This window comes from Sceloporus occidentalis, unplaced genomic scaffold, assembly GCF_023333645.1.
Source record: "Sceloporus occidentalis isolate IW3139 unplaced genomic scaffold, rSceOcc1.0.p SCAF_6, whole genome shotgun sequence".
Lineage (NCBI taxonomy): Eukaryota > Metazoa > Chordata > Lepidosauria > Squamata > Phrynosomatidae > Sceloporus > Sceloporus occidentalis.
The window spans coordinates 101,203,739-101,230,340 of record NW_028316986.1 but is presented as its reverse complement, the minus strand read 5'-3'; the positions used below and the strand labels follow the sequence as shown (position 1 = coordinate 101,230,340).

General features: G+C 41.2%; 1 protein-coding gene across 2 annotated transcripts; it reads right to left on the bottom strand.

Annotated features, from left to right (window-relative positions):
* Positions 1 to 591: 591 nt before the first annotated feature.
* Positions 592 to 25,997, bottom strand: LOC149311183 (amine sulfotransferase-like). Of its 2 annotated transcripts, none has more exons than XM_089530529.1 (7): positions 25,598 to 25,997; positions 14,937 to 15,083; positions 9,266 to 9,474; positions 6,574 to 6,700; positions 5,450 to 5,544; positions 4,253 to 4,433; positions 592 to 2,484 (listed from the first exon to the last, which is right to left on the bottom strand). In XM_089530529.1, exons 2-7 carry the CDS (start codon positions 15,070 to 15,072, stop codon positions 2,363 to 2,365), a joined length of 870 nt encoding a protein of 289 aa, XP_089386655.1. In that variant the 5' UTR covers positions 15,073 to 15,083; positions 25,598 to 25,997; the 3' UTR covers positions 592 to 2,362. The 2 variants fall into 2 exon arrangements, with proteins under 2 accessions (XP_089386655.1, XP_089386654.1); XM_089530528.1 differs by lacking the exon at positions 25,598 to 25,997 and adding an exon at positions 22,458 to 22,503.
* Positions 25,998 to 26,602: the final 605 nt, after the last annotated feature.

Genomic DNA, 26,602 nt, shown 5'->3' with positions numbered 1-26,602 from the left:
AACCTGAAATATTACTGTTAAACATAATAGATGAACAATTGAGGGGTGGGGAGGGAGGAAGAACTTTTTATATTGTCAACTGCACATGTGGTCTATGCTCACAAATGGAAACAAGAGGAAGTACCAGGAGTAGAGGATTAGTTATTGAAAGTACTGAACAAAATAGAAATTGACAAACTGTCTAGAAGTTTACAAAATCAAAACTCTCTCTCTCTCTCTCTCTATATATATATATATATATGTGTGTGTGTGTGTGTGTGTGTGTGTGTAGACGATTGGGATAAAGTTATATTTACCACTGAAGAGGGAAAGATAGTTGAAATAGGATAAAAATAGGAATAAAACAGATATGAGATTTTAAATTTACATATAAATATATGTTCATATATATTCACATAAAAACACATAAAGGTGAAAATAGATGTAAGTATCTTTATTTTGGAAATATCTTGATAAATTCATACATTAAGGTAAAAATGTAAGGAAAAAGACTGTTACAAATTTCAATACAGTAATAGATTATATTCAAATCTATAGACAATTATATAATTCTAATAAATTTTACATAAGGGAATTAATGTGTGATGTTTATATTATTATTGTATTTGTAGTAGTTGTCAAAATGTTAATTTGTTAGCTGATTACGTTTTGTTGTTAGAGAGAAAGTACTTTGTTGTAAGTGAAAGGAATGTATTAACAGTATAAATGTCCTGTGTTTTAATTTTATATTATCTGAAATAAGTTTATATATTTTTTAAAAGATTTGAATCTGCATTCATCCTATAACTTTTTAATTAGTTGCTTTTTATAAGTGTGAAATTTTAAACTCAATATAGTACAGTATGATTTCAACAGCTCAGAACATATGTAACATGAAACAATATGTAAGATGCTTTATTCTCTTAAAAGCAAAGTACTCATTGCATCGAATGCATTGGCACATGTAAGGCTCCCCTGTTTGAATCACTTATGAAGTTCACTTTTTTATTTAACAAGATTACTTCTGCTGCTTCTCCATTCCTGCTAAAAATCGAGTTTCAAAAGTTCCAGTTAGTCCTAGGAGTAAAATTTCTAAGGGCATGAAGAGAATACTTTGGAGAAGAAGGGGATATGTCAGTGTAATAATAAAATGTTTTAATATATTTAGTCCTTCTGTTTCAGAATTAGGGTGATGTAGTGCTACAAAAGGCCTATTCTAAGAAGGGTTGGGTTTGTTTGTTTTTTGTCATCTCTGTTTTGAAGCAGTATGGATTGAATGTGTTCATGACATAATCCCTTTCTCTTTTAAGTTGGTATTGGCTTATCCTTATTGATTATGAAGAAAGCTCACTTTGGCTGCATCTGCACTGCACTTTGACACTACTTTAACTGCCAAGGCTCAGTGCTATGGAATTCTGGAAATTGTAGTTTTGTGTGATATTTAGCTTTCTATGTCAAAGAGCTCTCGTACCACAATAAACAACAATTCCTTAGACATCATAGCATGGAGCCATGGCAGTTAAAGTGGTGTCAAACTGGATTAATACTGCAGTGTGGATGCAGCCTTTTGTCATAGTATTTATCTAATTAGCATTTTTTAATCAATACAGTATCCATAAAGCAATTGCTTTTTCATCCTATGTCATTCTCTTCCACTTGCAATGCTCTGAGTATCACAAAAATATAGTATTTAAATTCAATCTATCCCTGTTTAATTTGGTACTGACTGTTTTTTCAAGGTTTCTAAAGAGGCTGGAAGACCATCTGTCAGGAGTACTTTAATTGTGTTTTCATGCATGAAAGGGAGCTGAACTCAATGATCCTTGTGGTCTCTTCCAATATGATTCTGTTACTAGCAATTCCTGTAGTTCACTTTTTCATAAGATATGATCCAGTTCAAAATTATCCTGATATCCTTTGTAATTCTCTGAACATTGCAATGTTCTGTATTTTGTCTCTGACCAAACAAAAAATAGCAAATTTTGTACATGAATTATTATTGTTGTTGTTGTTATCTTATATTCTGCCTTTCTCCCAATATAGGTGGCAAACAGCAGATTTAAAACAATACAATTTAAAAATACAACAACATTAAAATATATTATTATAAACTATAAAAACATAAAAGTATGCATCATACAAAATGTAGGTCTTAAAATTCTCCCACACCTCCTTATGAGTCAATATCAAACCTGTTCACTTCAAAAATGTTTATATTCTGAGAAAGGCATTCAGAATCTGGGCATTATGAGGATTCTGTTAAAACTGTCCATTTACCCACCAAACATGCAAACTGGTTGAAAAATAAGTTGGAACAAATTTGTTGCTGCACCAAAGAAAAAAATTTGTATGAAGCAAAAGAGGCAGTCTTGTTGATCGTATTTCAAAATTCACTGATATCCCAGTAGAACTTGAAGGGCAGCTTTTCCATCCTCTCCTTAAAAACACTGTCAAACCTTTCACTCTGTGCAACTGTCATTGTGTTTTTCCAGTCTCCAACAGTACCTGGTACAGCATTCAGAAAGAAATTGAGATGAAAGTGATGATTAGCATCCATTATCCATGAGTGGGATGGGTTAACCGGTCCAAAGCCATAATGCTTACTGTGGGGAAGTGGTGCTATTTGATATGCCACTACTCTGCAACTACCTACTGTCCTATGTCCATTGTGAGATGAAACAGAAAAATTACAACCTCCCAGGGAACCATAGCAGGAGTTCCTGGGATTTCCTGAAGCTTATGAATTCCAGAACTCCTCATGCAAAAGACATAGGACCCAAAATTAATGTTTTCTTGTCCTTGATTGCAGTGTGGTTAATGTGACTTGTCCAGTTACTCTCACACAGTAACATTAGTGGTTTGTTCATATCCCCCAGCCTAGCTTTTCTTTTCTGGTCAGAAAAAGGAGAGTGAATTGCCCATTTTGGAAGCCTATTGGAGTGTCAATTTGCTTTTTGAACAGTTTTCAGAGCTCCCATATTTTGTGTAAATGCTCTTTTTTCAATACCAGAAGTAGGCTTTCTAACCACGTCTGGTTGTTTGTTTGTTTACTGGCCAAGACAGCTGAGTGGGTGCAGAGGAGCCTTTAAAATCTACCTTGCCAGTCTACAACTCTCCAGCACAGCTGAGTGGGTGCAGAGGAGCCTTTAACACCTGGCTGCTAGCTCCAAGGATGCTGAGCCTTTCCTCAACCTGGGCCAGAGACAGTGGTGGCAGAGGAGTCGGGAGGCTGCTTTCTCCTTTATTTTATGGGGGTCTCAGAGGAGAGATACGTCATCTGGGCGGTGATTGGGTGAGAGGAGTATAATAAAAAAGGACAGCCACATCTGCCCTTAGCGATCAGGCAGACTCAGCAACATCAGGGACTGCCTGAAGGAAGAGGCCCCACCCTCCTCAACTGTCATCTCGGCCTCAGAGGGAGCCATCAGGCAGACTCAGCAACATCGGGGACTGCCTGAAGGAAGAGGCCCCACCCTCCTCAACTGTCATCTCGGCCTCAGAGGGAGCCATCAGGCAGACCCAGCAACATCGGGGACTGCCTGAAGGAAGAGGCCCCTCCCTCCTCAACTGTCATCTCGGCCTCAGAGGGAGCCATCAGGCAGACCCAGCAACATCGGGGACTGCCTGAAGGAAGAGGCCCCTCCCTCCTCAACTGTCATCTCGGCCTCAGAGGGAGCGATCAGGCAGACCCAGCAACATCGGGGACTGCCTGAAGGAAGAGGCCCCTCCCTCCTCAACTGTCATCTCGGCCTCAGAGGGAGCGATCAGGCAGACCCAGCAACATCAGGGACTGCCTGAAGGACGAGACTTCTCCCTCCTTTGTCACCTTGTATTTGTATTGTATTCAATTTTTACTGTACACCGCTATGATCATTGCGGAATAGCGGTCTATAAATAAAACGTATTATTATTATTATTATCTGTCCTATTTCATTTTGATTGTTTAAACTGTTTGAATGATTTAACTATTGTAACTGTTATTGTGTTTTATTATTATGTAATGGTGGGGGTTGTATGGGGACAGTATAATGTGACTATTGCTTATATTTTGTATTTTTATTCTATATTGTAATATTGTTAATTGTTTTATTATCGTTTCTGTTGTAATCCGCCTTGATTTCTCTAGGAAAAGGCAAAATATAAATATATTATTATTATTATTATTATTATTATTATTATTATTATTCTGCACAATAAAATCATGTTGATTAAAGCCTGAAAATTAAAAGAAAAACAGGTTGTGGATCCACCAAACTAGCTACCAATAACTTACCTTTGCGCAGAAAACGTCCTTTGTTGAAATCTACAAAGTTAGGGGGCAGGGTGGTATAATTAGTTCTACGATCCACACTCATTTTGCCAAATGAAGCCTTATCAACAACATCATCCAACTCTTCTTCAGTCAGTTTCTTGCCTAGGAAGTTGCATATTTTCAATACAGAGCTTCTCAGATCCTAAGAGGAGACATGGCTTAGCTGTGACACCATGCATAACTAAGGATCACCATAGCCTACTAATTTCACAGGTTAGCTGGACAGTAAGAACAGTCAGATGAGAAATTTAAAACAAATGAAAAATCTTATATGCTAGTCTGATTTTATATACCAATCTACTGTTAAGGTAGTGATTGAGAATACCTTTAGTTGCAGCTACTTTTATGTTATTTAATGTTATATTGCTTCAGTAGTCTATAATTTTATTACATTGCTGTTTTACTGATTGTTTTTTTCAGCCACTTTGAGATGTTGAAAAACAATCATAGACAAAAATATCTGAAAGTTTTGAAAGCTTTGTAATCTCAAAGATCTCATTTAATCTTCCTGAACCTTTGGACAGAATACAGTGAGCCCACGCCATATGCAGGCTCCTTATAGGCAGCTTTCAGCATATGCTGAAGCCGCCCAGGAAATGGGCGAATGCCTGGTGCATGTGCACGGCAAGCATGAGCCCCATTATATCCAGTGGGGCTCGCGAATGGTGTGTGCGGCCGTGGGGCATGTGCACAGCCGTGCAGCAAGCACAAGCCCCATTGGATATAATGGGGCTCAAGCATACACATTTTTTGCATTACACCTGGTGGGGGATCAGGAATGGATCCCCCGCATAAAGCAAGGGCCCACTGTATCTCTTGAATTTTCACCTCTGAGCTCCTCTCCTCAACATAGAATTTAAGTGACTATAAAGCAATCAAGTCAAAAGACACTATGGACAAAGGAAAGATCTGTTGTAATTCTTCTACAGTAAAGTTACTTCTTCCCCAGGTAACGGTAGACAAGGAAGAGTTGTTGAAAGGGGGAGGCAACAATGACATTAGGTTTCAATATATTGGTATTTAACATCTATATAAGCCCTCCATTCTCTAGATCAATTTCAAATTCCTATCCTGTCCCTAGCCCTGGACTCCCTCACAAATCTGGGTAGGCTTGCATGGCTTTTTAACACCAAGTGGGCAAGCTGTTCTGTTCTTTACCTTCTTCATTTCTTCATACATAAGGAAGAGAATACTCAAGTTGTTCCTCTGAGCAGCCCAGCCTTCTATATGGTCTAGCCATAAATTACCTAATACTTATAAGAGATAAGAATAAATGTTAGAATCGTTAAACACAGATTTTGGTATTGTACATTGCATTCACGTGCCCAGTAAAGTTCCAGCTGAATTCCAGTGCCTATCTAGTCTTAGACAGATGTCAGGATGCTTTAGTTCTGTGCAAGGGCTGTAGCCACATGGACCTCCACTCAAATGTTAAGGATTCAATTTCTTGCCTGCTCCTTAAGGAGGAGCCCAATGAAGTCAGAGCAGAAAAACTGTCTGGCTTCTGGGCCTCCAAGACTCCCTAGTTTAAAATCTCTGCTAAGATATAGCAAACTCAGGGCTGTGTCTTCCTTGACTGGGTCTGTCTACCTGTAACAAGTCCCTCCTCTTTTCCTACCACCACTAACTTTAGCAAGCAGTACTGTCTTTTACAATAAGTCATGCCATCCCACAATATGTTCAAAGTACAGTAGCAGTACTTTTTATTTTAACATAATAAAAAGGGAAGCCGAATATGGTTAACTGATAAATAATTAACCAGAAGTATATTGAGAATATTCATGAGTACATCCTACTCAGATGTGCCTATGACATGCTTTTGTGAGTCAGCTTCCAGTTCACTTCAGGGTGGGAGACATACAAAATGAAAAGGTCTCTGGAAGTCCACCTTATTATGTCTCCAGGACTGGACGCCATGCTTAGAAACATTATATTATTCCCATAGCTTTTCTTCTTTCTCTCTTTCCTTCCATGTCCAGTAAATCAAGTTAGCTTTTTACCCTGCTCAATAAGTTATCCACTCTTTGTTATATGCTCTGGATGTGTCGCATTATGAAATTACTCCTCACTCCACATTTCAACATTTGGCTTTTAAATTATTGTAAGCTGCTTTGAATCCCATGTTGGGAGAAAGGTGGGATATAAATCCCATAAATAAATAAATATTCAATTTTGGTGCAAACAATATGAGTAATGTAGAGGCAAAATATTGTTTTGGGGGCAAACAATATGAGTAATATAGAGGTAAAATTACTGTCTACTCTAAAACTATTAATGCTTACCATTACCAGCCAAAAACCTCTCCATAACAACGTTAAAGTCTTCTACTTCTTCAAGTTTGACAGAAAATTTGGAAAAATGATAGTAGGAAACCAAGACATCCTTTGGGTTCCTGGCCACATAAATAATCTGCAGAAACAATGATGTTAAAAATCTCTAGTGAGGTAAAATTTTCTGATCACTCAAATGTAGGAATGTGACTTTCTCTATCTTCTCATTTAATATGAATTTTGTTCATCTTTAAGGTTGTGAATCATGGTCCTAATAATGGGGGTGTCTCATTCTTTGAATTTTTGCCCCTGCATTATGAAACATCTGTATATATAAAAGAGCCCAGTGAATTTCAAAGGTCTTTGAGCTGCTGAAGGAGGGAAATATTAACTAAGTATTATAACTTAAGACAATAACTACCATGGCCAAATGCTGTGGAATTCTAGGAACTATAGTTTTTGTGAGACATTTATCTTTTCCATCAAAGTGTTCTGGTGCTGCAACAAACTACAGTTCCCAGAATCCCATAGCATTGAGCTATGGCAGTTAAGGTGGTGTCAAACTGGATTATTTCTGCAGTGTGGATGCAGCCTTAGAGGAAGAAAAAAACATTTGAAACTTTATTGTCTTAGAATTTTGCCTCCATACAATAAAGCAGGTTGAGACTTTTTGTTGTTGTTTCAGGAGGGCTTTGAAGACTGGTTGTTTAAGGGGGGAAAGGGCCCTGTATAATGTGTTGTATTATCCATTTGTTGTTTTCTTTTTAAGGTTATGCTTTAAAACAGTTTTAATGTTAGTGACAGTATAATCATATTTTACTTTTGTACAATGTAATTTTTAGCTGCAGTTATTTTGGCTTTTGTAAGCTGCCTTGAGCTTTTACCTGGGGAAAAGGCAGGATAAAACATCAACAGCAGCATCAAATTATGTGACCTTGGAATCAACCTCTGAAGGGAGGTACGTGAATGTAAGAAGGCATTATTTCAACAGATGCATCTCCTCTTAAAAATTTTCCAGTTGTCCCATCATAACTTTTACATTATATATGTCAGGAACTTTTACAATGGAAAATGGTATAGATGCTTCACTCATTTAAACTTCTGATCATTAACGTTCTGTAGATGATTGAGCAGAGTGTTTGCTGCAGTTTCTCATTCTCAGAATACCTTTGTATCTCAGGCTTTTTCTGAAGATACTCAAGGGGCAGCTCAGAGTATCCTGGCCTTCCAACTGCTCAATTTCTCCCTATTACCTGGCCCTCCATTTCCATGGCACAGTGGCTGTTTGCATAGATGATCTTCTGGGCTGCTCACTGTGTCCTCTGCCATCATGTATCCAGGGACATAGCCAAGGAGGGGGAGGTCCATGGGGTGCAGACCCCCCCTTCCATTAGACACAATGAATGGTGCGTGCCACCACACCGCCATGTCCAAGCCCCATTATAATGGTGGCACTTAGTCTGGAGCCCCTCCCCTTCCCAAAATCCTGGTTATGTCCCTGATGTATCACTTGCATCTGAGTTCAGTATGAGGTACCCAGTGACAATCACATACTGGGCACTTCATTCTGATCTCAGACTGAGTGATCTGTGGTTGACATGCCAGATGGCTCAGTAAGACACCTGTGCAGACAGTCACTGGAGCACAGAAATGGAGGGCTCCTGATCTTCCCAGAAGATCCAGAGCAACAGGTAAGTTTTTAAAATTATTTTTAAACATGTTAATCCACGGTTCTGGTACAGAACATACTGGACATAATCCAGACGGCACACATCAGAACTAGGGGGTTTGCCATGCATCATCCAAACAGAAAGATGCCAGAATGGGAGTGGGTGAGGATGGATCTTTTTGGCCATGTGGACAAGTCCCAGGCTCTTTTATCCTTCTCACTCCAATATCTAAATATCCTGTAGATTCTTTACAGTGATGTCCGGGAATGCTGCCAGCAGACACTTGACAGTAGCCGATAACAGAGCCTTAGCACAGTGGAAGTGAAAGTAAAGCAGACCTTGCAAGGAATCAGTCTGAGAGCAGTCCGAAAAAACAAGCCGAGTTCAGAATTCCAGAAGTCCAAACGTTCCGAGAGTCAAGCCGAAGTCAGGATACCGAGAAACAACGTTGGTCAAACAGTCCAAGGTCAAACAGCCAAGAGATAACGAAGTCCGGTCCAAGGTCAAGGTAACAAAGAATCCAGATACTAGGAGCTAGTGCTAGCAGCAATCACGTCGAGAGATCATGCAATAAACTCTAGCAACCAGCATTAGTCTCTCTCCCACTTAAGTAAGGGAAACTCTCCCTCGTGCCACCTGAGGCTGGTTGGCTAATTGCCTCTCGGCAATTCTCTGTGATCTGCGCCTGCAAGCACTCTCGGCTCTTCTCTCTTTGAAAGAAGGCACCTGCATGCAAGCTTCGTCCCCAGAGTCCCCACTAGGCAGTGGTACCATAGAAGGCCTCTCTTCGGCACTAGGACCTGGTTGAATCTCCTCCTCTGGGGCTGGAGGATCACAGCTGGGACCTGGCAGGGCAGGAACAGCACCTGGCGTTGCCTCAATCAGCCCTTGCTCTGGAGGAGGCTCATCCTCCTCCTCATCCTCCGAGAGCTGATCTTGGCTGGCCATGACAAGTGAATCATGGCCCTAGCATTCTCCTTCTCTGTTACAACAACAAATTAAGTAAATTAAATTATAGCAGTATCAGGCCTTACCTTTCCTCTTCCATTTTTTAATCCTTTTGGCACTGCAAAATAGGGCATATGGCTGGCAAAGAGACGAGGTGATGGACGATTGATGTAATCTCTTTCGCGAATTTTGTACTCCAGCCATGGAACTCTGTCTATCAGGTCAGTGTCTTCAGTCCCCTTTCTATGACCTTCATGATATATCAGGCTCAAAATATTTTGAGTCCATATGGTGCCTGTGTGAATAGGAACAGCCTAATTTAGTGCATTCCTGAGCATCAAGGTGGTTTTTACTTTCAAGGTAACAATGAAAAGGTCATGTCTTTACATTGAAATGCTGGGGAGAAAACAAGGAAGGTATAAGAAAGGATTCATAGGTAACTGGCTGAATCGGATCAATGTACATGAAGATACAGGAAGTTCAGGGTTTGGGATTATCCTTTTGAAAACCAATTGGCTGTCATTATCTTTTCAGGCCCCAAGCACAGTTAAGATGGTTTTCCCATCTATTTATAAAATAACTTTCCTTTTTGCCATTTCTACAAAGCAGCCAGCACATAACAGATGCAGAATAGATGCCTGTGCTTGACTGTGCATTATAAGTATATAACCTACAGTATTATTTACTTCTGCATTATTAGGGTTTGTGGTGGCAAAAATGCCTTTTTACAGCATTAAACTTGTTATTTTCATTTCAAGGTAACTGAAGAAATCTTAAAGCTGAAACGGAGACTATAAATTCCCATGGTCTTCTGTCCTATGACTTATGACTTTATGACTACAAGTCCTATGACTCTACAAATTTGAATTACTGCTGCAGCACTGATGTACACATTTGCCTTTGATTTTTGTTCCAGCATTTCTTTTAATAGATTAAAAAAAAAAAGGACTTGTGGTGGATTTCAGTAATATTGTTTCACTATAATCAGTTCAGCAAACTGATTGTTAAGAACTGTTCTATGAATATTTTATGATGTATCTCTTTAGGAATTTCACCAAATTTAAATTAATTGATTGTCCATAATGTTTTTTCTGGTTTTTTCCCCGTGTGTGTAATTTCTGCCTTGTACATTGTGTGCCTGTTTGCTGTTGATCAGTAGTGTTCATACATTAGGGTTTTGTGATGGTTTGTAGTTGTGAAAGAGTCAGCACACCATGGAAAAGTTGCACTACCATTACTCCGGAGAGAAGAGGTCTGCAGCTGTTCCATCATCCTGTTGTGGCCTCCCTTTGTCAAGAATTGTCACTTACTTACTTGCTTGCCTGCCTGCCTACCACCTGCTGATAAAGACCATCTACTTGCAAGAGCTGACTCTGAGTTCTCTAGGTGCTGTTCAGCAGCTGGTAAACCAGCACTGACTTCACCTGCTCCCTTCTCTGAAAGGCATATAAGGGGCTGCCTGGGTGGTGGACCAACTAACAGCAGGGTCATCCTTTTTGGTGTTACTCCTTTAGTGCTTCAGTGGAGGGGTGAGGGCCAGTTACTCTGTTAGGAAGTGGAGAGGAGGGTTTCCTCCCATTTTTATAGTAGCTTTGCCCTCTACACTACCCTACTAGCACTTAGAGAGAAAGTATTCAAAGAGCATGGGAAGTGTAGCAGCCACTACAACATTAATAGGTAGCTGGAGATATGGAATGGAGAGATAGAGCTATCTCAAAGGAGAGGGGAGAACCACAGAGTGCTGATTGGCAGCAGTTCCCCTGGACTGAAACTGTTGCAGCTTAAGGCCAAGTTGATAAATGGAAAAACAAATTTGATCCAGGATTTGATCTTGGATGAGCATGCTGATCAGGCTTGTATCATAGAGATCTGGCTGGATGAGGGTAAAGGAGTTAACCTCTCCCAGTTTTGTCCACCTGGGGTTTCTGTGGAGCAGCAGGCAAGGTCTGAGGGGCTTGGAGGCAGAATAGGGATTCTGTTGGTGTACCATTTATCACACTGCTCAACATGGACCCACTACCTTGTGGGTATTAGATTCACTGGAACTCAGAGCCTCTGTAAGTGTGGGAGGCCAATTAAGAGGGTCTGCTTTAGGAGCCTTATGCATCGAAATAGATTCCTAATGGCTGTGGGGGAGTTTTCTCTTGCCTTGACAGGTGATTCTGTCAAAGCTGTGGTTGATTTCTGGAATACAGCTACTGGTCCATTTCTGAGCAGAATTCGAAGTGCTGGTTTTGACTTTAAAGCCCTATACAGCTTGGACCCAGACTATCTGAAAGATTTTATCTCCTCATGTAAGCCAGCACAAGTGTTAAGATCTGTAGAGGATGGCTTTCTTGCAGCTCCACCACACTTGTTGGCACAGTTGGTGAGGACTAGTGAAAGAGCCTTCTCTGTGGCTGCCCCCAAGTTCTGGAACTCCTTTCCACATGACATCTACTTGGCCCCCTCCCTTCCTCCTCTCTTTCTATTGACAGATGAAGATGGAGTTGTAGTATGTGTGAGTCATGTGGTGTGCTGTATTTTTATATCTTTAAGCTTTAAATGAAATTACATTGGAAATGCGGTTGGCTCTCTATATCCATGAATTTTTTATCCACAGATTCAACCATGCACCACTTGAAAATAATGAAACAAATTATAAATTCCAAAAACACGTCTTGATTTTGCCATGGTCGCCTTAGTTGATGATCTCCGTCTGGGCATCAGCAGGGGAAGTGTGACCCTGCTGGTGCTCTTGGACCTCTCAGCGACCTTCAATACCATTGACCATGGTATCCTTCTGGAACATCTGGGAGAGTTGGGTATTGGGGGCACGGTCCTACCTCTCAGGCAGATTCCAGATGGTGTCGCTTGGGGACAGTTGTTCAGCCAAGAGGAAGCTCAAGTCAGGCATTCCTCAAGGCACAATTCTGTTCCCAATGCTGTTCAACATTTACATGAAGCCGCTGGGCGAGATCATCCGGAGACATGGGGCAGGGTGTTATCAGTATGCTGATGACACCCAAATATATTTCTCTATGTCTCAGACTGATGTAATGACTAAGGATGGTATCTCTCCTCTGAATGCCTGTCTTAATGGGGTAATGGACTGGATGAAGGAAAACAAACTCAAATTGAACCCAAGTAAGACGGAGGTACTTGTAATAGGGACCCCTAATCCGGGAATGGAGTTATGCCAGCCAGTTCTGGATGTGGTCACACTTCCCCTGAAGGACTCTGTCCATAGTTTGGGGGTGCTCCTCGACTCGTCTCTTCAGCTGACAGCTTAGATGGACGATCAGGAGCACTTGCTATCAGCTTCGGCTGATATGCCAGCTGCGCCCCTTCCTGGAGCAGGGAGACCTTGAAACAGTAATACATGTGCTAGTAACCTCTCAACTCGACTTCTGTAACATGCTCTACAGGGGGCTACCCTCGTGCCAAGTTCAGAAACTTCAATTGGTACAAAATATGGCAGCCAGGTTGGTCATGGGCACATCCATAACTACCCATATTACACCCGTTCTAAAATCTCTCCCACTAGCTGCCTATCACTTTCTGGGGAAGGTACAAAGTGTTAGTTCTAACCTTTAAAGCCCTACATGGCTTGAGTCCTGCCTACTTGCAGGAGTGCCTACTTCCATACAATTCATCCTGCTCACTTCGGTCCTCTGGGGAGAATCTGCGACAAGCTAAGAAGACCAGACTTTCAGTGGTGACCCAGAGGACCTTCTCATCAGCTGCCCCCAGGCTCTGGAATGACCTCCCAGATGAGATCCGCCATATTACCACCTTGGAAGCCTTTAAAAAGGCTATTAAGACAGATCTCTTCTGGCAGATGTTTCCAGACTAGGTTAGATCCATTAGACTTGCCTCCCCCCCCCAATGATACCTCTATTGTTCTGATATCAGAATTGATTGATACCAGCCCCAGCCCCAGCCCCACCCTCATTTCTTGCACTAATCTGCCCAAAATTTTAGTGTATTCCTATTGGACAGTTTTAAATTTAGATGTTTAATCTCTTTTTATGGGTTGATCACTGTTTTTATGATTGGGGGAGGGTTGGGAGTTTGGGTTTTTTCAATTGTAATTTTTAATTGTTTGATGTTTTAATTATACTGTTGGAATACGCTTTGATTCCTTTGTGAAAAAGCGGAATACAAATTATTATTATTATTATTTTATGTAAAGGATGCCTTTGTATTTAATGGGACTTGAGCATCCATTGATTTGGGTATCTGCAGAGGTTCTTGGAATGAAACCTCCATGGATTCCAAGGGCCCATTATATGTTTTAAGTGTTTTTAATTGTTTTAGCCATGGTTTTAATAATACTGTTATTTAATTCACTTTTAACTTTTATAATCCATGTTTAAAACTATTGTAAATTGCATTTGGTCCCATTTTGAGAGAAAGATGGGATATAAATGCAATAAATAAATAAATAAATGTTGTATGTTGCTTCAAATGTCTGAGAAAGGTTAAACCTTTGTTCTCCATAATGAGCATTAAGTGCAACTGTACAGACTGAGGTCCAATCCACACTGCAGAAATAATACAGTTTGACACTGCTTTAACTGCCCTGGCTCAGTGTTAGGGAATTCTGGGAATTATAGTTTATTGTGGCACCAGAGCTTTCTGACAGATAAGGCTAAATGTCTCACAAAACTACCGTTCCCAGAATTCCCTAGCACTGAGCCAGAGCAATTAAAGAGGTGTCAAATGGGATTATTTCTGCAGTGTGGATTGGACTTCACTTCTACAAGGGAAATATAGGGGCTCTTCAGCAGGCAGGCTGGAGGCACCCATTTTCCCTCCAGAGGGAGCCTGCAGCACCCAAATGGCGCAGGCTCCCTTCACTCCAAAAAGAACCCGCTAAAAGTAGGTTCTTTTGGTGTGCAGGGAAGACGTCATCATTGGTGCACTGTGATGCATCCACAACGCAAGCGTGGTGCCCTGAGCTGTGGACGTGGCACCGTGCTTGCGTCATGGATGTGCACCACGTATGGACAGCACATTAAGATGGCACCATCCATACGTTTTACGATTCTGGAGTGTGCGGATACTGCATGCTCCAGAACCCTAAAACTGGCCCAAGGACGGTGCTTCCCGCCCATCTGTCTCAGGCCATAGATAACTGGATGCTTGAACATTTCTCAGATGAAGCAAGAAATGAGAAAATGCTTTTGTTAACATTTTTGGAAACAGTTTGAGTAACAAAAAATGTGGGTCCAATGCCTGAAGTCCTTACTGTGTATATCTGAGAGTTTGGGACCCTCTTCCTTCGTGAATTAGTAAAGAAGGGATTAGACAGGAATTTATTTCCCTTTAGGTTTCATCAAAACTGAAATTATCAAAGAGAATATTTGTATTTTTATCTAGTGACTCCCAGCAATAATCGGTTTATACCTCAGACTTCTAAACTTGTCTGTTTCCTTTTCTAATTGCTTCAAATATGTATTTTGGTGAACCTTCATGTTCTTTTTATGCCTAAATGTCTCTGCCAGATTTGCTTTGTTTTGTTTGTGGTATTCTCTTCCAGTCATAAGCAATTACATAAATAGCAACTCCCTAAAAATTGCATTAATTTCCATATGCTCCAAGAATCCCTCTTCCATCAGTGTTTTCTCAGCTATCTCCCTCCTCACAATACCATTCTGTCCTGTACATCTTTCCTCCACTCCCTAAACCCTGATTAATCCATTAAAGTTCTCCCTCTGTTCAGCTAGTATAAGAAAAAAACATTATTTCTGAGTAAAACATTTCGAGTCCTACCTGATTTTGGAAAAGTGACCAGAAATACATCACTATCTCTGATTTCAAAATCCTCCAGTGTTTCAATATATTCTGGTGTAGTCATCTCTCGGACAAAATAGCATCCTTTGTATTTGAACAGGTCTGATGGCTCCATTCGTAGTGTTGCTGAGAATATAATACAAAAAAGGACAATAGTTCTTTCAACTAGTTGGGTAGAATGAGAAACAAAACAGTAACATAAGAAAATATAGGCCCCAAACAGACAAGCTTGAAAGAGCAGTGCACAGCTGTGCTGCCACCAATTACACCGGGGCTGCAGCAGTCACACATGTCCAGCCCCAAACTGGGCAACCACCATGGTCCTGAACCGGCCTGCCAGAAGCAGTGGGTTTTATCTGCTCTTTCTTGGCCTGGTTCTTCCTGGATGATTTGGATGTTTATCACACTATACCCTTAAAGTGCTACAATTCCAGTTTGACTCCTCTAGCTGCCTCCTGTTGCATTCTGGGATTGGCAGTTTTAATGAGGGGTATTTATTTATAACTTCTCTGCCTGAGAATTCTAAATACCCCTCCTTAAAACTGCCAATCCCAGAATGCAACAGGAGGCAGCTAGAGGAGTCAAACTGGAATTGTGGCACTTTAAGGGTATAGTGTGATAAACATCGTGGTGTCAGCATGGCTTCCAGCCGCATTCAGGATGTGCATCAGCTGAACGCTACGCCCCAAATGTAGCTGGAATCCATGTCATTTGGCCCATGTGTTTGGGGCCTTAATCAGTAAATCATGGCAATACAAATAAAGCATCATTATCCCTGACAGAGAACCACCTCTTAAAAATTTTCTTTCTACAACCTACAAGGTAAAGAAAGCTGCTTGAAACTGGAAATATGGGAGAAAATTCCATATATACAGTCCCCTAAATAATCTAAAATCAGTAACTAGAGAAATAGTCCATTAGCTTTTAAGACTGTATCTTCTATAATCGCTCACCATTATCGTTGACTGTTCTGAGTATTGAAGTTCAAGAGTTTCCTGCCTCATAATAAACAAGGGTGCTTTCATTAGGACTCTTCATATGGCACTACCTTTGTGGGGGGTTTTGTTCAGTGACTGCTGTTCTGAGTTCTGAGATGCAATGCCCAGGGAGATTGAAATGTTCTGCCACCAGTTTTTGTGTATTCTTGTTCCTAATGTCTGATTTATGTTCATTTACTCTCTGGCACAAGGACTGACCTGTTTGCCCAATAAGGGCATTGCTGACACAGTATAGCATAGATCACATTGGAGAATGAGCATATGAAGTCCACCTGAATAATGTGGGTGATACCATTAGGTCTTGTGTTGACATTTCCTGGATAAATGTGTGGACAGACTTGGCATCTGGGTTTGTGGCAAGGCTGTACTGTGTCACCATCTGTTTCGCGTGCTGTCCTGTAGGTGAATATCTGTTTGAGGTTTGGAGGCTGTCTGTAGGCAAGTAAAGGTCTGCCATCAAGAGCTCTTGAAAGAGTGGCATTATTGTCCAGAATGGGTTATAGTTAATTGATAATGAGCCTGAGTGGTCCCAGTTGGGAGCTGTATATGACCACTAGTGGGGTTCTGTCATTTACCCTCTTCGATTTGTTCTATAATAGATCAGTCCTGGATACACACCTTGCCTTGTTTTTTGTTTTTTGTTTTTATTTGATGTGGTGGGTACTGTAGTTTGAGGAATGCTTGCTGTAATCCCTTGAGTTTGGCATCCCTGTCTTGTGGGTCTGAGCAGATGTGATTGTATCAGAGGGCTTGGCTGTACCTATGGATCTAGTGGTGTGTTAAGGGTATAAGCTGGAAACATGTAAGCACATGTAGCAGTCTGTGGGTTTCCAATATAGTGTGGTGCTTATTTGTCCACTTTGTAGCTATACTGTGTAGCTGTATTGTGGTGTCCAGAAAGTGAACTTGTTCAATAGATGGTTCCAGGCTGAATATGATGGTGGGATGGAAACTCTGGTGAAATGTCTTAGGTGAGTCTTTTCCATAAGTCCAAAGTATGAAGATATCATCAGTGTACCTCAGGTAGAAGAGCAGTTTCTGAGTGCAAGTATTAAGGAATTATTGTTCTAGGTTGTCCATGAAGATATTGGCATATTGTGGTGTCATGTGTGTGCCCATGGTAGTGCCATTAACTTGAAGGTATATGTTGTTATCAAAGGTGAAGTAATTGGGTGTGAGAACAAACTGGCAGACCTTAGTGGCTAGGTCGGACAGATTCCCATCTGGAATGATGTTCCTGATGGCTTGTAGTCCATCTTTGTGTGGGATGTTGGTGTACAGGAATTCCACATCCATAGTGGCTAAGATGGTATTTCCTAGAAGGTTGTGGATAGATTGTATCTTCTGTAGGAGGTCCATGGTGTCCTTCACATATCTGGGGTGTTGGTGGTATATGGTTTAAGGATATTGTCCATATATTTGGAGGCATTAACTGTAAGTGTTCCAATGCTGGAGATATAGGTCATGCAGGTTTGCCCTATTTATGTATTTTGGGTAATAGGTAGCATTACGGGGCTTCTGGAGTGTGTCAATAAGGATCACGGCCCCTGGGATGTGACAATAAGGATTTGGTTTTGTGCCTCATGGAAAATTCTGTGAGCAGCCTGTGTTATCAATTAGCACTGAATCCAACCATGTATTGGATTTTTATTGGATACAGTGATAATGTATGGAAAAATAATTTGTCCACACCTTGCAAATACAAACAAATATGCAAAATTAATAACAATCTTCTCACCAATGTTGAGCCCAGCACCTTAAAAAACAGCTTCAGGGGACCCTGATTCTAGCACAGGGCTCTCAAGTAGCTGACAAGTCTGAGACTCTAAGTGGATGTGTGACTTTGTGAGACTCCATCTGAATCTAATCTATTATGGATGTGAATTTTATAATTATCTTCCTAGGTGAAGTCTATCAGCAAATGTTTTGACTTTAATTAGCATTTTATTCTATTTTCAAGTATTTCATAATAGTATTCTTGTTGGATACAAAATCTGAAAACCTGGTGATTCGTCCCAATTAGAGTAGATTCATATTCAGACATCTTCAAGTGTTTCAGGGGGAGTATTACATGTAGAGCTATAGATGTTTTTAATGCAAAAAAAAAAAGGGGGGGGGGGTTCTTCACAGAAAGTTTCCCTTTGGGGAGAAAATATCTATAAGGAATTGTTCAGATGAACTAAAATATTAGCTCTACTGTATCCCCCTGAATAGGACATGGAGCTGGATTGAGCCCTGAACCTTGATAGGAAAATCACAGAGACTTTGAGAGAGAGAGAGAGAGAGAGAGAGAATATGAGCATGTGTACATGTTTTGGCCAAAGAAACCAGTCCCAACCACCACATCGTCCAATTCAACTAGGAACTCATAGTGGCCAGGATGGATAACTTTATTTGAAAGCATCACACATTTATAGGGCTTTTAGCTCAAGCAAGCAAGCAATTACAAAGTACAGAGAGCAAAGTTTTGTTTTTTCCTGTTTATGCAGCTGTGATAAACTGGAGCCATTCCCGTTATCAAAGCCTTCTTCCTGGGTAACAAAGGATTAAGTGTGTTGAAGAGGCTCAGTTACATTACAGAGGTGATGAGATAGCAAATGCCCAATGATATGACTAGTTGAGCAGAAGCGCAAACCTTCAAGATGCTTCTTAGAGAGGCTTTAAAAGCTTGAGAGGCACTACTAAGAAGGAGCTTCTAACAAAGGAACACCTAAAGCAAGGGGAACTCTGATTTGGGAAGGCTGATAGAAGTCAGGCTCCCAGCTATCCCATGAACATCAAAGAATACAAATCCTACCTGATCTATGAGTAGAATTAGGATAATGTATTAGATAGGAGATTATGGCATATCTAATACATTCTCCTAATTATTTTTTGTCTGAGCCATGCACAGAACGGGATTGGGATGAAATGGGGAACAACAGGTGTTATCGTTCAGTAAATTACTGCTGCACTGCTGCCTGACTATCGCCTGTCCCCCAGGCATGCTCTGCCGGCTGATTTTGGTGGTACAGTAGGCGATGGTCAGGAGGCAGTGCAGCAGCAATTTACTGTGCGATAATACCCATTTTTCTCCATTTCAGCCCAATCCTGTCCCTTGCATGGCTCAGACAAAAATGACCAGGCGAGAATCTCCTTAGTCATGTCAAGTCTTTTTCTTTTCTTTTCTTTTTCTTTTTTCTGTTTTGTTTTGTTTTGTTATTTCTCCTGATTTGTCTGAAGTGATCTGATCTGATCTGAACCTTGTAATTTCTAATATGTGCCTGGAGGAAAAGATGTTTCTCCATGTAAAAAGATATGATGTTATTAAGATTATTTAGAATAAAGCCTCTTTCTTTAAAAGTACTCTATCTCTCTCACACTCCTTTTCACATGCCTTGGCTCGGCCTTGCTCTTTCCCAGAATTGTGAAAGAGGAACTGTCTCTGCAAGGGAAGTGCCAGTGGAATTCCTGCAATGCCCCATTGTGTTGCTAAAGGGGGACTAATCAAATCAATGGATGGTGAGGGCAAGTTAATTACATAAAAAAAGTGGTCTCAAGGGTTCCTATCCAGCTGGAGCCAGAGCAGGAGGGGGAACCAGAGAACATTCATAGCAACAGTTTCTGGAACAGGTTCTTCTTGGCTGACACAGAATGCAGCAATAAACTTGTCATTTTTTTCTCTCAGGACTGGGTGAGGTGACTCTAACTGTATTTTATGGTTTTATTATTTTATAACCCTGGATACACAGTATTTGCAGTTTCAGCAATTAGCAGTTTCACAGAATCTGCAACAACTCTGGGGGGGTTTGCAGGTTATATAGTTACAAATATAAGTAGCCTTTTAGATATCCATCAAGGGAGGGCCTAAAAATACATTTTATGCCAACAATCCTTTCTTGATGCACCTGGGAACCAAGCAGCATCACAGTGGCCTGTTGAAGCCACAGACCTCATGGTCTCTAATAGCTATGTGCTCTAGGGCATCCAAAGCATATCTTGGGTCTATTTCAGGATTTTTCCGTTACACACAGTTTTGCCAGGTCAGAGATTATTAGTGGAGAGCATTGGATATAACAACAGAGGATTAAGGAAACAACAATAAAGCACAGGAACCCAAACAGTAATAACTTAACTGTCCCCATCCTCAAGTGACCCAGGAAAAGGGATTGTTGTTGTCTTCCTTGGTATTTAACATGTTGGTATGTAAGCCATCTATCCTAGGCTCAATCAACTGGGAATTAGAGAGATTGAAGCAACATATTTTTTTAAATTCTGAGCATCCATGATTCTGTCATGGATAATAATCCATGACAGCTTAATTTTCTAGGGTTGCTACTTGGATTTGAGCTATTTGTTGATTAATTTAATCTAAAGCTTGAGAGATGAGATTGAAACCTTTTACTGCTGCACAAGCAAGCCTGTTTATGGTGATTCCATTTCCTACTGCCAAGGCTGGCACTCTTAGTAAGGATAAAGAGATTACGGCAGGATACAGACCGCCGCTTTGCGGCGGTCTCCCGACGGCGCCATTTGCTCCGCGAGGGAGCTGCAGCAGCCAAACCGCGCGGCTCCCGCGCGGAGCAAAAAAGAAGCTCCATTTCGGAGCTTCTTTTTGCGGCGCCTTTATGACGTCGCGAGGCGCCTGGCGCGGACTCGCGACGTCATAGGCGCCGCGACACGTACGGACGCTCAGCGTCCGATACGTAAACATGGCGGCCCCCATGTGGAAGGGGCACCGCCATGTTGTACGTATTCTATACGTACTAGGGTTAGGGCGGTGCGGAAGCACCGCCCCTTCCTAACCCTAGTACGTATAGAAGACGTACTATATGGCGGTCTGTATCCCGCCTACCTCTACTTGATTTAAAATGTTTACATGACTCTGAAACCTAGCAGTGAAATCTTTAAGAGAGGTGTATCTTTTTTGTATGATGGTGACCAGGGAGAATATAAGCCTTTGCTAGGCAAGGCATATGTCACTGTGGCAAGAGCTCATTGTGCTTCTGTAGCATTTTGGGGGATAAAATTAAAGGCCACATATCTGCACAAGAATCACCTGTCAGGTAACTTTACATGAACATATACATAAGATAGTGGTTGTAGTTCTGTATAATTTAAAGGCCTTCTCGGCTTAGTTAAATTTAAACAATTTTTCTTGCATCCTTGTATGATGGCACAAGGTATACCGTAGTCAAGTACAATACCTACATGAAATTACAACACACCTGTTTCCTTACAGGTTTTGATATTTCCCCAACAGTAAGTGGCATAGTGGTTTAAGTGTTAGACTACAACTCTGGAGACCAGCGTTTGATTCCCTGTCAGTCATGAAACCCAGTGGGTGACTTTGAGCAAGTCACATGCTCTCAGCATCAGGAGGAGGCAATGGCATACCTCCTCTGAACAAATTTTACCAAGAAAATCCCATGATAGACTTGCTTTAGAGTCACCATAAATTACTCCATAAATGACTTGAAGGCACACAATAACAACAACTACTACTACTACTACTACAACAACCAATGGTAAGCATTAGCCTATTTGGAAGATTCATTGGTAACAGCAAAGATATCAGTATCAATATCATGTATATGGGCATTTGCTGGTCTGGAAACCACTGGGCCTGGATTCATCTCTAATGCACTTCACCTACACATTGTCTCTGTGTTAACGGCCTTCAAACCAACCTCAACATGTGGTAATCTTATCAATGAGACACCTGCAAGACATCCTGTCTTCAACTGCCCTGTTTATGTCTTGCAGATTGAGGATGGTGGTCTCCTTTATTGAATATATCCACCCATATTGCAGTCTTCCTCTTTTCCTGCTGCCTTCTATCTTACCTAGCATTATTGTGTTTTCAAGTGAGTTATGCCTTCTCATGATGTGTCCAAAATACCTCAGCCTCTATCTATTCAAGTGTTATGAGATTATTTTGAGCATGAATATAGATGCTTTCCTGTGCCAAAAAAAAAAAAACTGCACAAAAAGATTCCTTTTGTTAACAATTTTTTTTTTTATTCTGCACAGATTTGTTTCTTGGAGCACTTCAAGATGTTTGAATACTAGCACAATACTATGTAATAGTCTCACTGCCCTGTTAATCATCTTACCAGGGCTTTCCAACTGACAGGAAGCATTTTCTGACCTGGAAATGTATAATAGTGAATATTATTTTCATCCTTCATATAGTGTATACATCTTGAATGTTAAAATGTGAATAGCGATGGACCAGTGTTCAGACCAACAGCTTAAGTACGTACATATTCATAGCCTGTACATGTCCTGTAAGTAAAGCATGCACACCATTAATTTCAATATTTATTGTACACTCATATCATGTTTTTCCTTAAAGGAGCACAAAGTATACTTGTTCTGACACCAGAAAGAAAAAATAGTATTTCATATGACATGAATTTCCATTCATCCAATACATTGGAATGCTTCTGCTTGCAGCCACTGCCACAAAAACTAGATTTGCATATATTTGATTCACGAAACTACTTTATGCAGAACTTACCTTCTGACATTACTAGAGTTGACAAGGTTATGTTGCTGCTGCTGCTTGGGCTATTTCAGTTTAATTGCCAAGGCAGATCTTGTAGCCCTTTTAAAAAGCCTGTTACACAACAGATTCTTGGGTAATTTATCTTTCTGTAAAGCATCCAAATACTTAAATGAAAGGCTGACCCCTAGTAAATCATTACATAACTTGCTACTCATATACAGTCTAGCTCCTGTTTAGTAACAAAAAGAGAACAGTAAGCAGGGAAAGTCAAGAGTTAGAAAGTAGGGAAAAAATGAAGAGAATGGAGAACTGGATACTTCCAAACAACTACTCAGTGCTTGCACTTTTTGTTTTCAAAGCTTCTCTAGTTACATTAACTCTGGCCCGGTACAGACTAGGAGAGGCCGTCCTTTCCTCCTCCAGATCATCACTGCAGCAATTGCACAGCCGCGACAGCGATCCACAGTAAAAAGGAGCTCCGAAATGGAGCTCCTTGCTGTGATGCCGCCAAGGCACCATTTGTGCCCTGGACATTGCGGTGACATCACTGACGTGCCACACTGTTTGGATGCAGTGCATGCATCACGTCGTCGCTACACACGCCATGTGGATAGCACTACGTAACAACAGTGCTGACCAGACGAACTAGGACTCAGGAGCGTGCGGCCGCAACACGCTCCCGAGCCCTAGTTTTGTCCCAGGGCCGCCACAAGGTGCCCATTTGTATTGGGCCTCTGTTTACTTATATTTAGTACTAGCAGTACCCAGGCATATGTTGCTGTAGCTCAGTCCAGTTAAATGTAAAAGAAAGAAAAGAGAAAGTGCACGTTTCCCCAATGTCTCCCTATGGGCAAGCATTCCCCAATGTCTCTCTATAGGCAAGCATTCCCCGCTGTCTCCCTATGGCCAAACATCCACCTATGTCTCCCTATGGACAAGCATTCCCCTATGTCTCCCTAAGGGCAAGCATTCCCCAATGTCTCACTATGGGCAAGCATTCCGCAGTGTCTCCTTATGGGCAAGCATCCCCCAATGTCTCCCTATGGGCAAGCATTTCCCAATGTCTCCCTATGGGTAAGCATCCCCCAATGTCTCCTTATGGGCAAGCATCCCCCAATGTCTCCCTATAAGCAAGCATTCCCCAATGTCTCCCTATGGGCAAGCATTCCCCTATGTCTCCCTACGGGCAAGCATTCCCCTATGTCTCCCTAAGGGCAAGCATTCCCCAATGTCTCACTATAGGCAAGCATTCCCCAGCATCTCCTTATGGGCATGCATCCCCCAGTATTTCCCTATGGGCAAGCATCCCCCAATGTCTCCCTATGGGCAAGCATTCCTGAAAAAATTGAAATGGAATCGTAAAATTGGAAATTTGGAAATTGTAAATGGATCCTAAATCAGAAACATTGAAATGAAAACGTAAAATATTTAGTATAGCATGTGTTGCTTTTATGTACAACAGATGGCGCTGTTTTTTAAAAAAAGCATATTTTTACCTGTCACAGGTGTGACAACCGTATAATAGTAGGTATATAAAAACATAGTAGGTATATAAAAACATGTGTGTATTCAAATGCAACATTGTTTCAAAATTTCAAAGTAATCAGTGAAGAACTTTCGGAGATTTAAAATTTTGAACAAACGAACATTTACATTTTTATTTCTATAGATAATGTGGTTCAAATTGAATGCTCAGTCAATAAAGCAATCCATGAAAGCTTCAGATCAGCCAATAGCCTTTCTGAAATTCTGTTGTTTTTATTGCATAAAATCTTGGATCTTTAAGTACAATGCACCCATGTCATACCCGGGCGCACTTTACGCAGCTTTCGGCATACACTGAAATTTGCGCAGGGAGGAAGGAGTGGCGTGTCCCATAGGGATGAATGGGGTTGCACCTATGGTGCACACAAGTCACCGCACCTCTACATGCACGAGCCCCATTCGTTTAAATGGGGCTTGAGCATACGCATTATTTTTTTATGCGGGGGAGTCCGGAACGGATCCTCCACATAAACAAAGGGCACACTGTACACCATTCTGAAATCTTCTTTGAGACGAAGCCTCCATTTTTAAATTAGTTAAACTGATACATTTACACAGACAATGCATAATAACCCACTGCTTTTTGCTTCTGGTTCACATATGGTTTAATCTCTGCATTTGTCCAGAGACACTTTTGGTACCAGGTGGGGAAAGGAGAACAGAACTGTGCAGCAAACTCTGCTTTCGCTCTATTCTATACTGGTGTAGGCAACTATTTGAGGCTGGGAGGTTGGTTAGCAATTAGCACCCACAATGTAAGGCTGCTAGTGTTACCTGGTGATGTGACAATTGTTATATTATGTTTATGTCTTATCTTTTTCATAGTTGGGTATTCAAGGCAGCTTAACACAGGTAAAACAAATATCATAGCATAGAAATGTTTAAAATGCAATTAAACTATTGAAAACTTGACAAATAAAAATTGACACGATCTCCTGAAATTCCCTCTCCTACGCACCTATTAAGGTTAATCAGTTGTTTCCATTGTTGACTTCTATTTAGCATTTTATTTTCATTTTCAGTGTGCCACTATATGATAGTGTTTTTGTTCAATACAAAAGTTGAAACTCTGGTGGTTAGAGCAGGCTTATGTTAAAAAACACCCAAGGGTTATAAGGCGTGTATTCAGTGCATAAATATGTGTGCTTTTCTGTGAATTTTTTTTTCTACACAGAAAGATTGCTTTGGTGGAGAAAAAGATCCGTATTTCTGCACAGATTCATCTCCTGGAGCACTTTAAGATGTTCTAGTATTCACAGAATATTATGTAAAAGTCTCACTGCTCTGCTTTTCATCTGTACAAGGCTTTGTGATGGTAAGGAAGCAACCTGGAAATGAATAACAAAGAATATTCTCTATTCTCATATAGCTGAAACGTCTTGAATATTACTTGTGAATGATGAAAGACTAGTTGCCATAGGCCAGGAGTCAGCGCCTCCAGATGAAATGGAACCTGAAAGGGGACATGCAAAAGCAAGCACACCAGAAGCATGTCAGGCCATGCAGGAGGAAGACATGAATGAGAACAAGCTGGTTCCAACTTTTTGAAGGAGGGATCGGTGATAGTCCAGCCCCAGAAACAACATGTGTGTTTCATTGTCCCTTACCTGTGTGATCTGCACCTTGGTTTTCCTCCTTTGCTGTCTACCTGGACTCCTTGACCTTTGCCTATCTGTCTTCAGTTTCCAGGATTCGCAATTCTTCGAATGATGTTTCTGCTACACCCTACTGGACAGGCAAGCTTTCTGGAACAGTAAAACTGTCTCAGTTTGTCTGTCTTTGGCCAGTTCTGCAGCCTGTTGCCTAGCAATGGGGTGGGCTCATTTTCTGGCCTTTTTTAACCCTTGTTTGCCTGGAATCAACCCGCATAGCTCCCAGCTGCCATGTAGCCAGCTGCAGCTCCTGAAAAGCTGTTGGCAGAAGGAAATCAGATGATTCAACAAGTTGTCCACTACTCAGCTGCTGGTTGCAGCTGTTGCAATCCTGACACTTCCATGGCAAAAGTACCTGTTTGCCTGCCCTGAGAAGCCAGATAAATCTCTAGCAAACTTTCTAGCTTGTTTATGAGCCTGCAGGCTGAGGACTTTCCAAAAGACTTACATAATATGGGGTTTGTTCTCAGTCTGCTTTCTGGAAGTGCAGCCAAATGCAACAATGGAGGCCCCTGCTGGACAATTTTGCTGTATTTGTCCAACAACTCCTAGCCATGCATATAGACCTGCTCAAGGCCCAGACTGCTAAACACCACTTATGGGAGCTAAAACAGGGGAGATGGTCAGTGGCAGAGTATTCCAGTGATTTCAGGCTGCTGGCACAAGAACTGGCCTTTTTGCAGATGTGAGGTGTCAGGCCACATCTGATACTGCAGAGAAAACACAGGGAGGCAAAGGTCACCAGGTAGCCACATGGTACCACCACCCAGCAGGGAAAGGAACCCATCCAGTTTATGGAGGGTACGAAACTGGGCCTGGCTGGTATTGCTTATGCCTGGATGCCACACATCATTCCCTCCAAACACCTGGTGGTGCCTGTCACACTGACACAACTGCCATGTGTTACCGAGTATGGTTTTATATAAAATTTTGGATACCATGCGGTCAGAAGCTATGACC

Excerpts from the sequence above, each read along its gene's own strand:
- LOC149311183 (XM_089530528.1), bottom strand. Across the intron at positions 6,701-9,265 it reads TAAAAAATGGAAGAGGAAAG|ATTATTTATGTGGCCAGGAA; the intron begins GTAAGGCCTGAT and ends TTGTTTCTGCAG. Across the intron at positions 4,434-5,449 it reads TGTATGAAGAAATGAAGAAG|GATCTGAGAAGCTCTGTATT; the intron begins GTAAAGAACAGA and ends GTCTCCTCTTAG.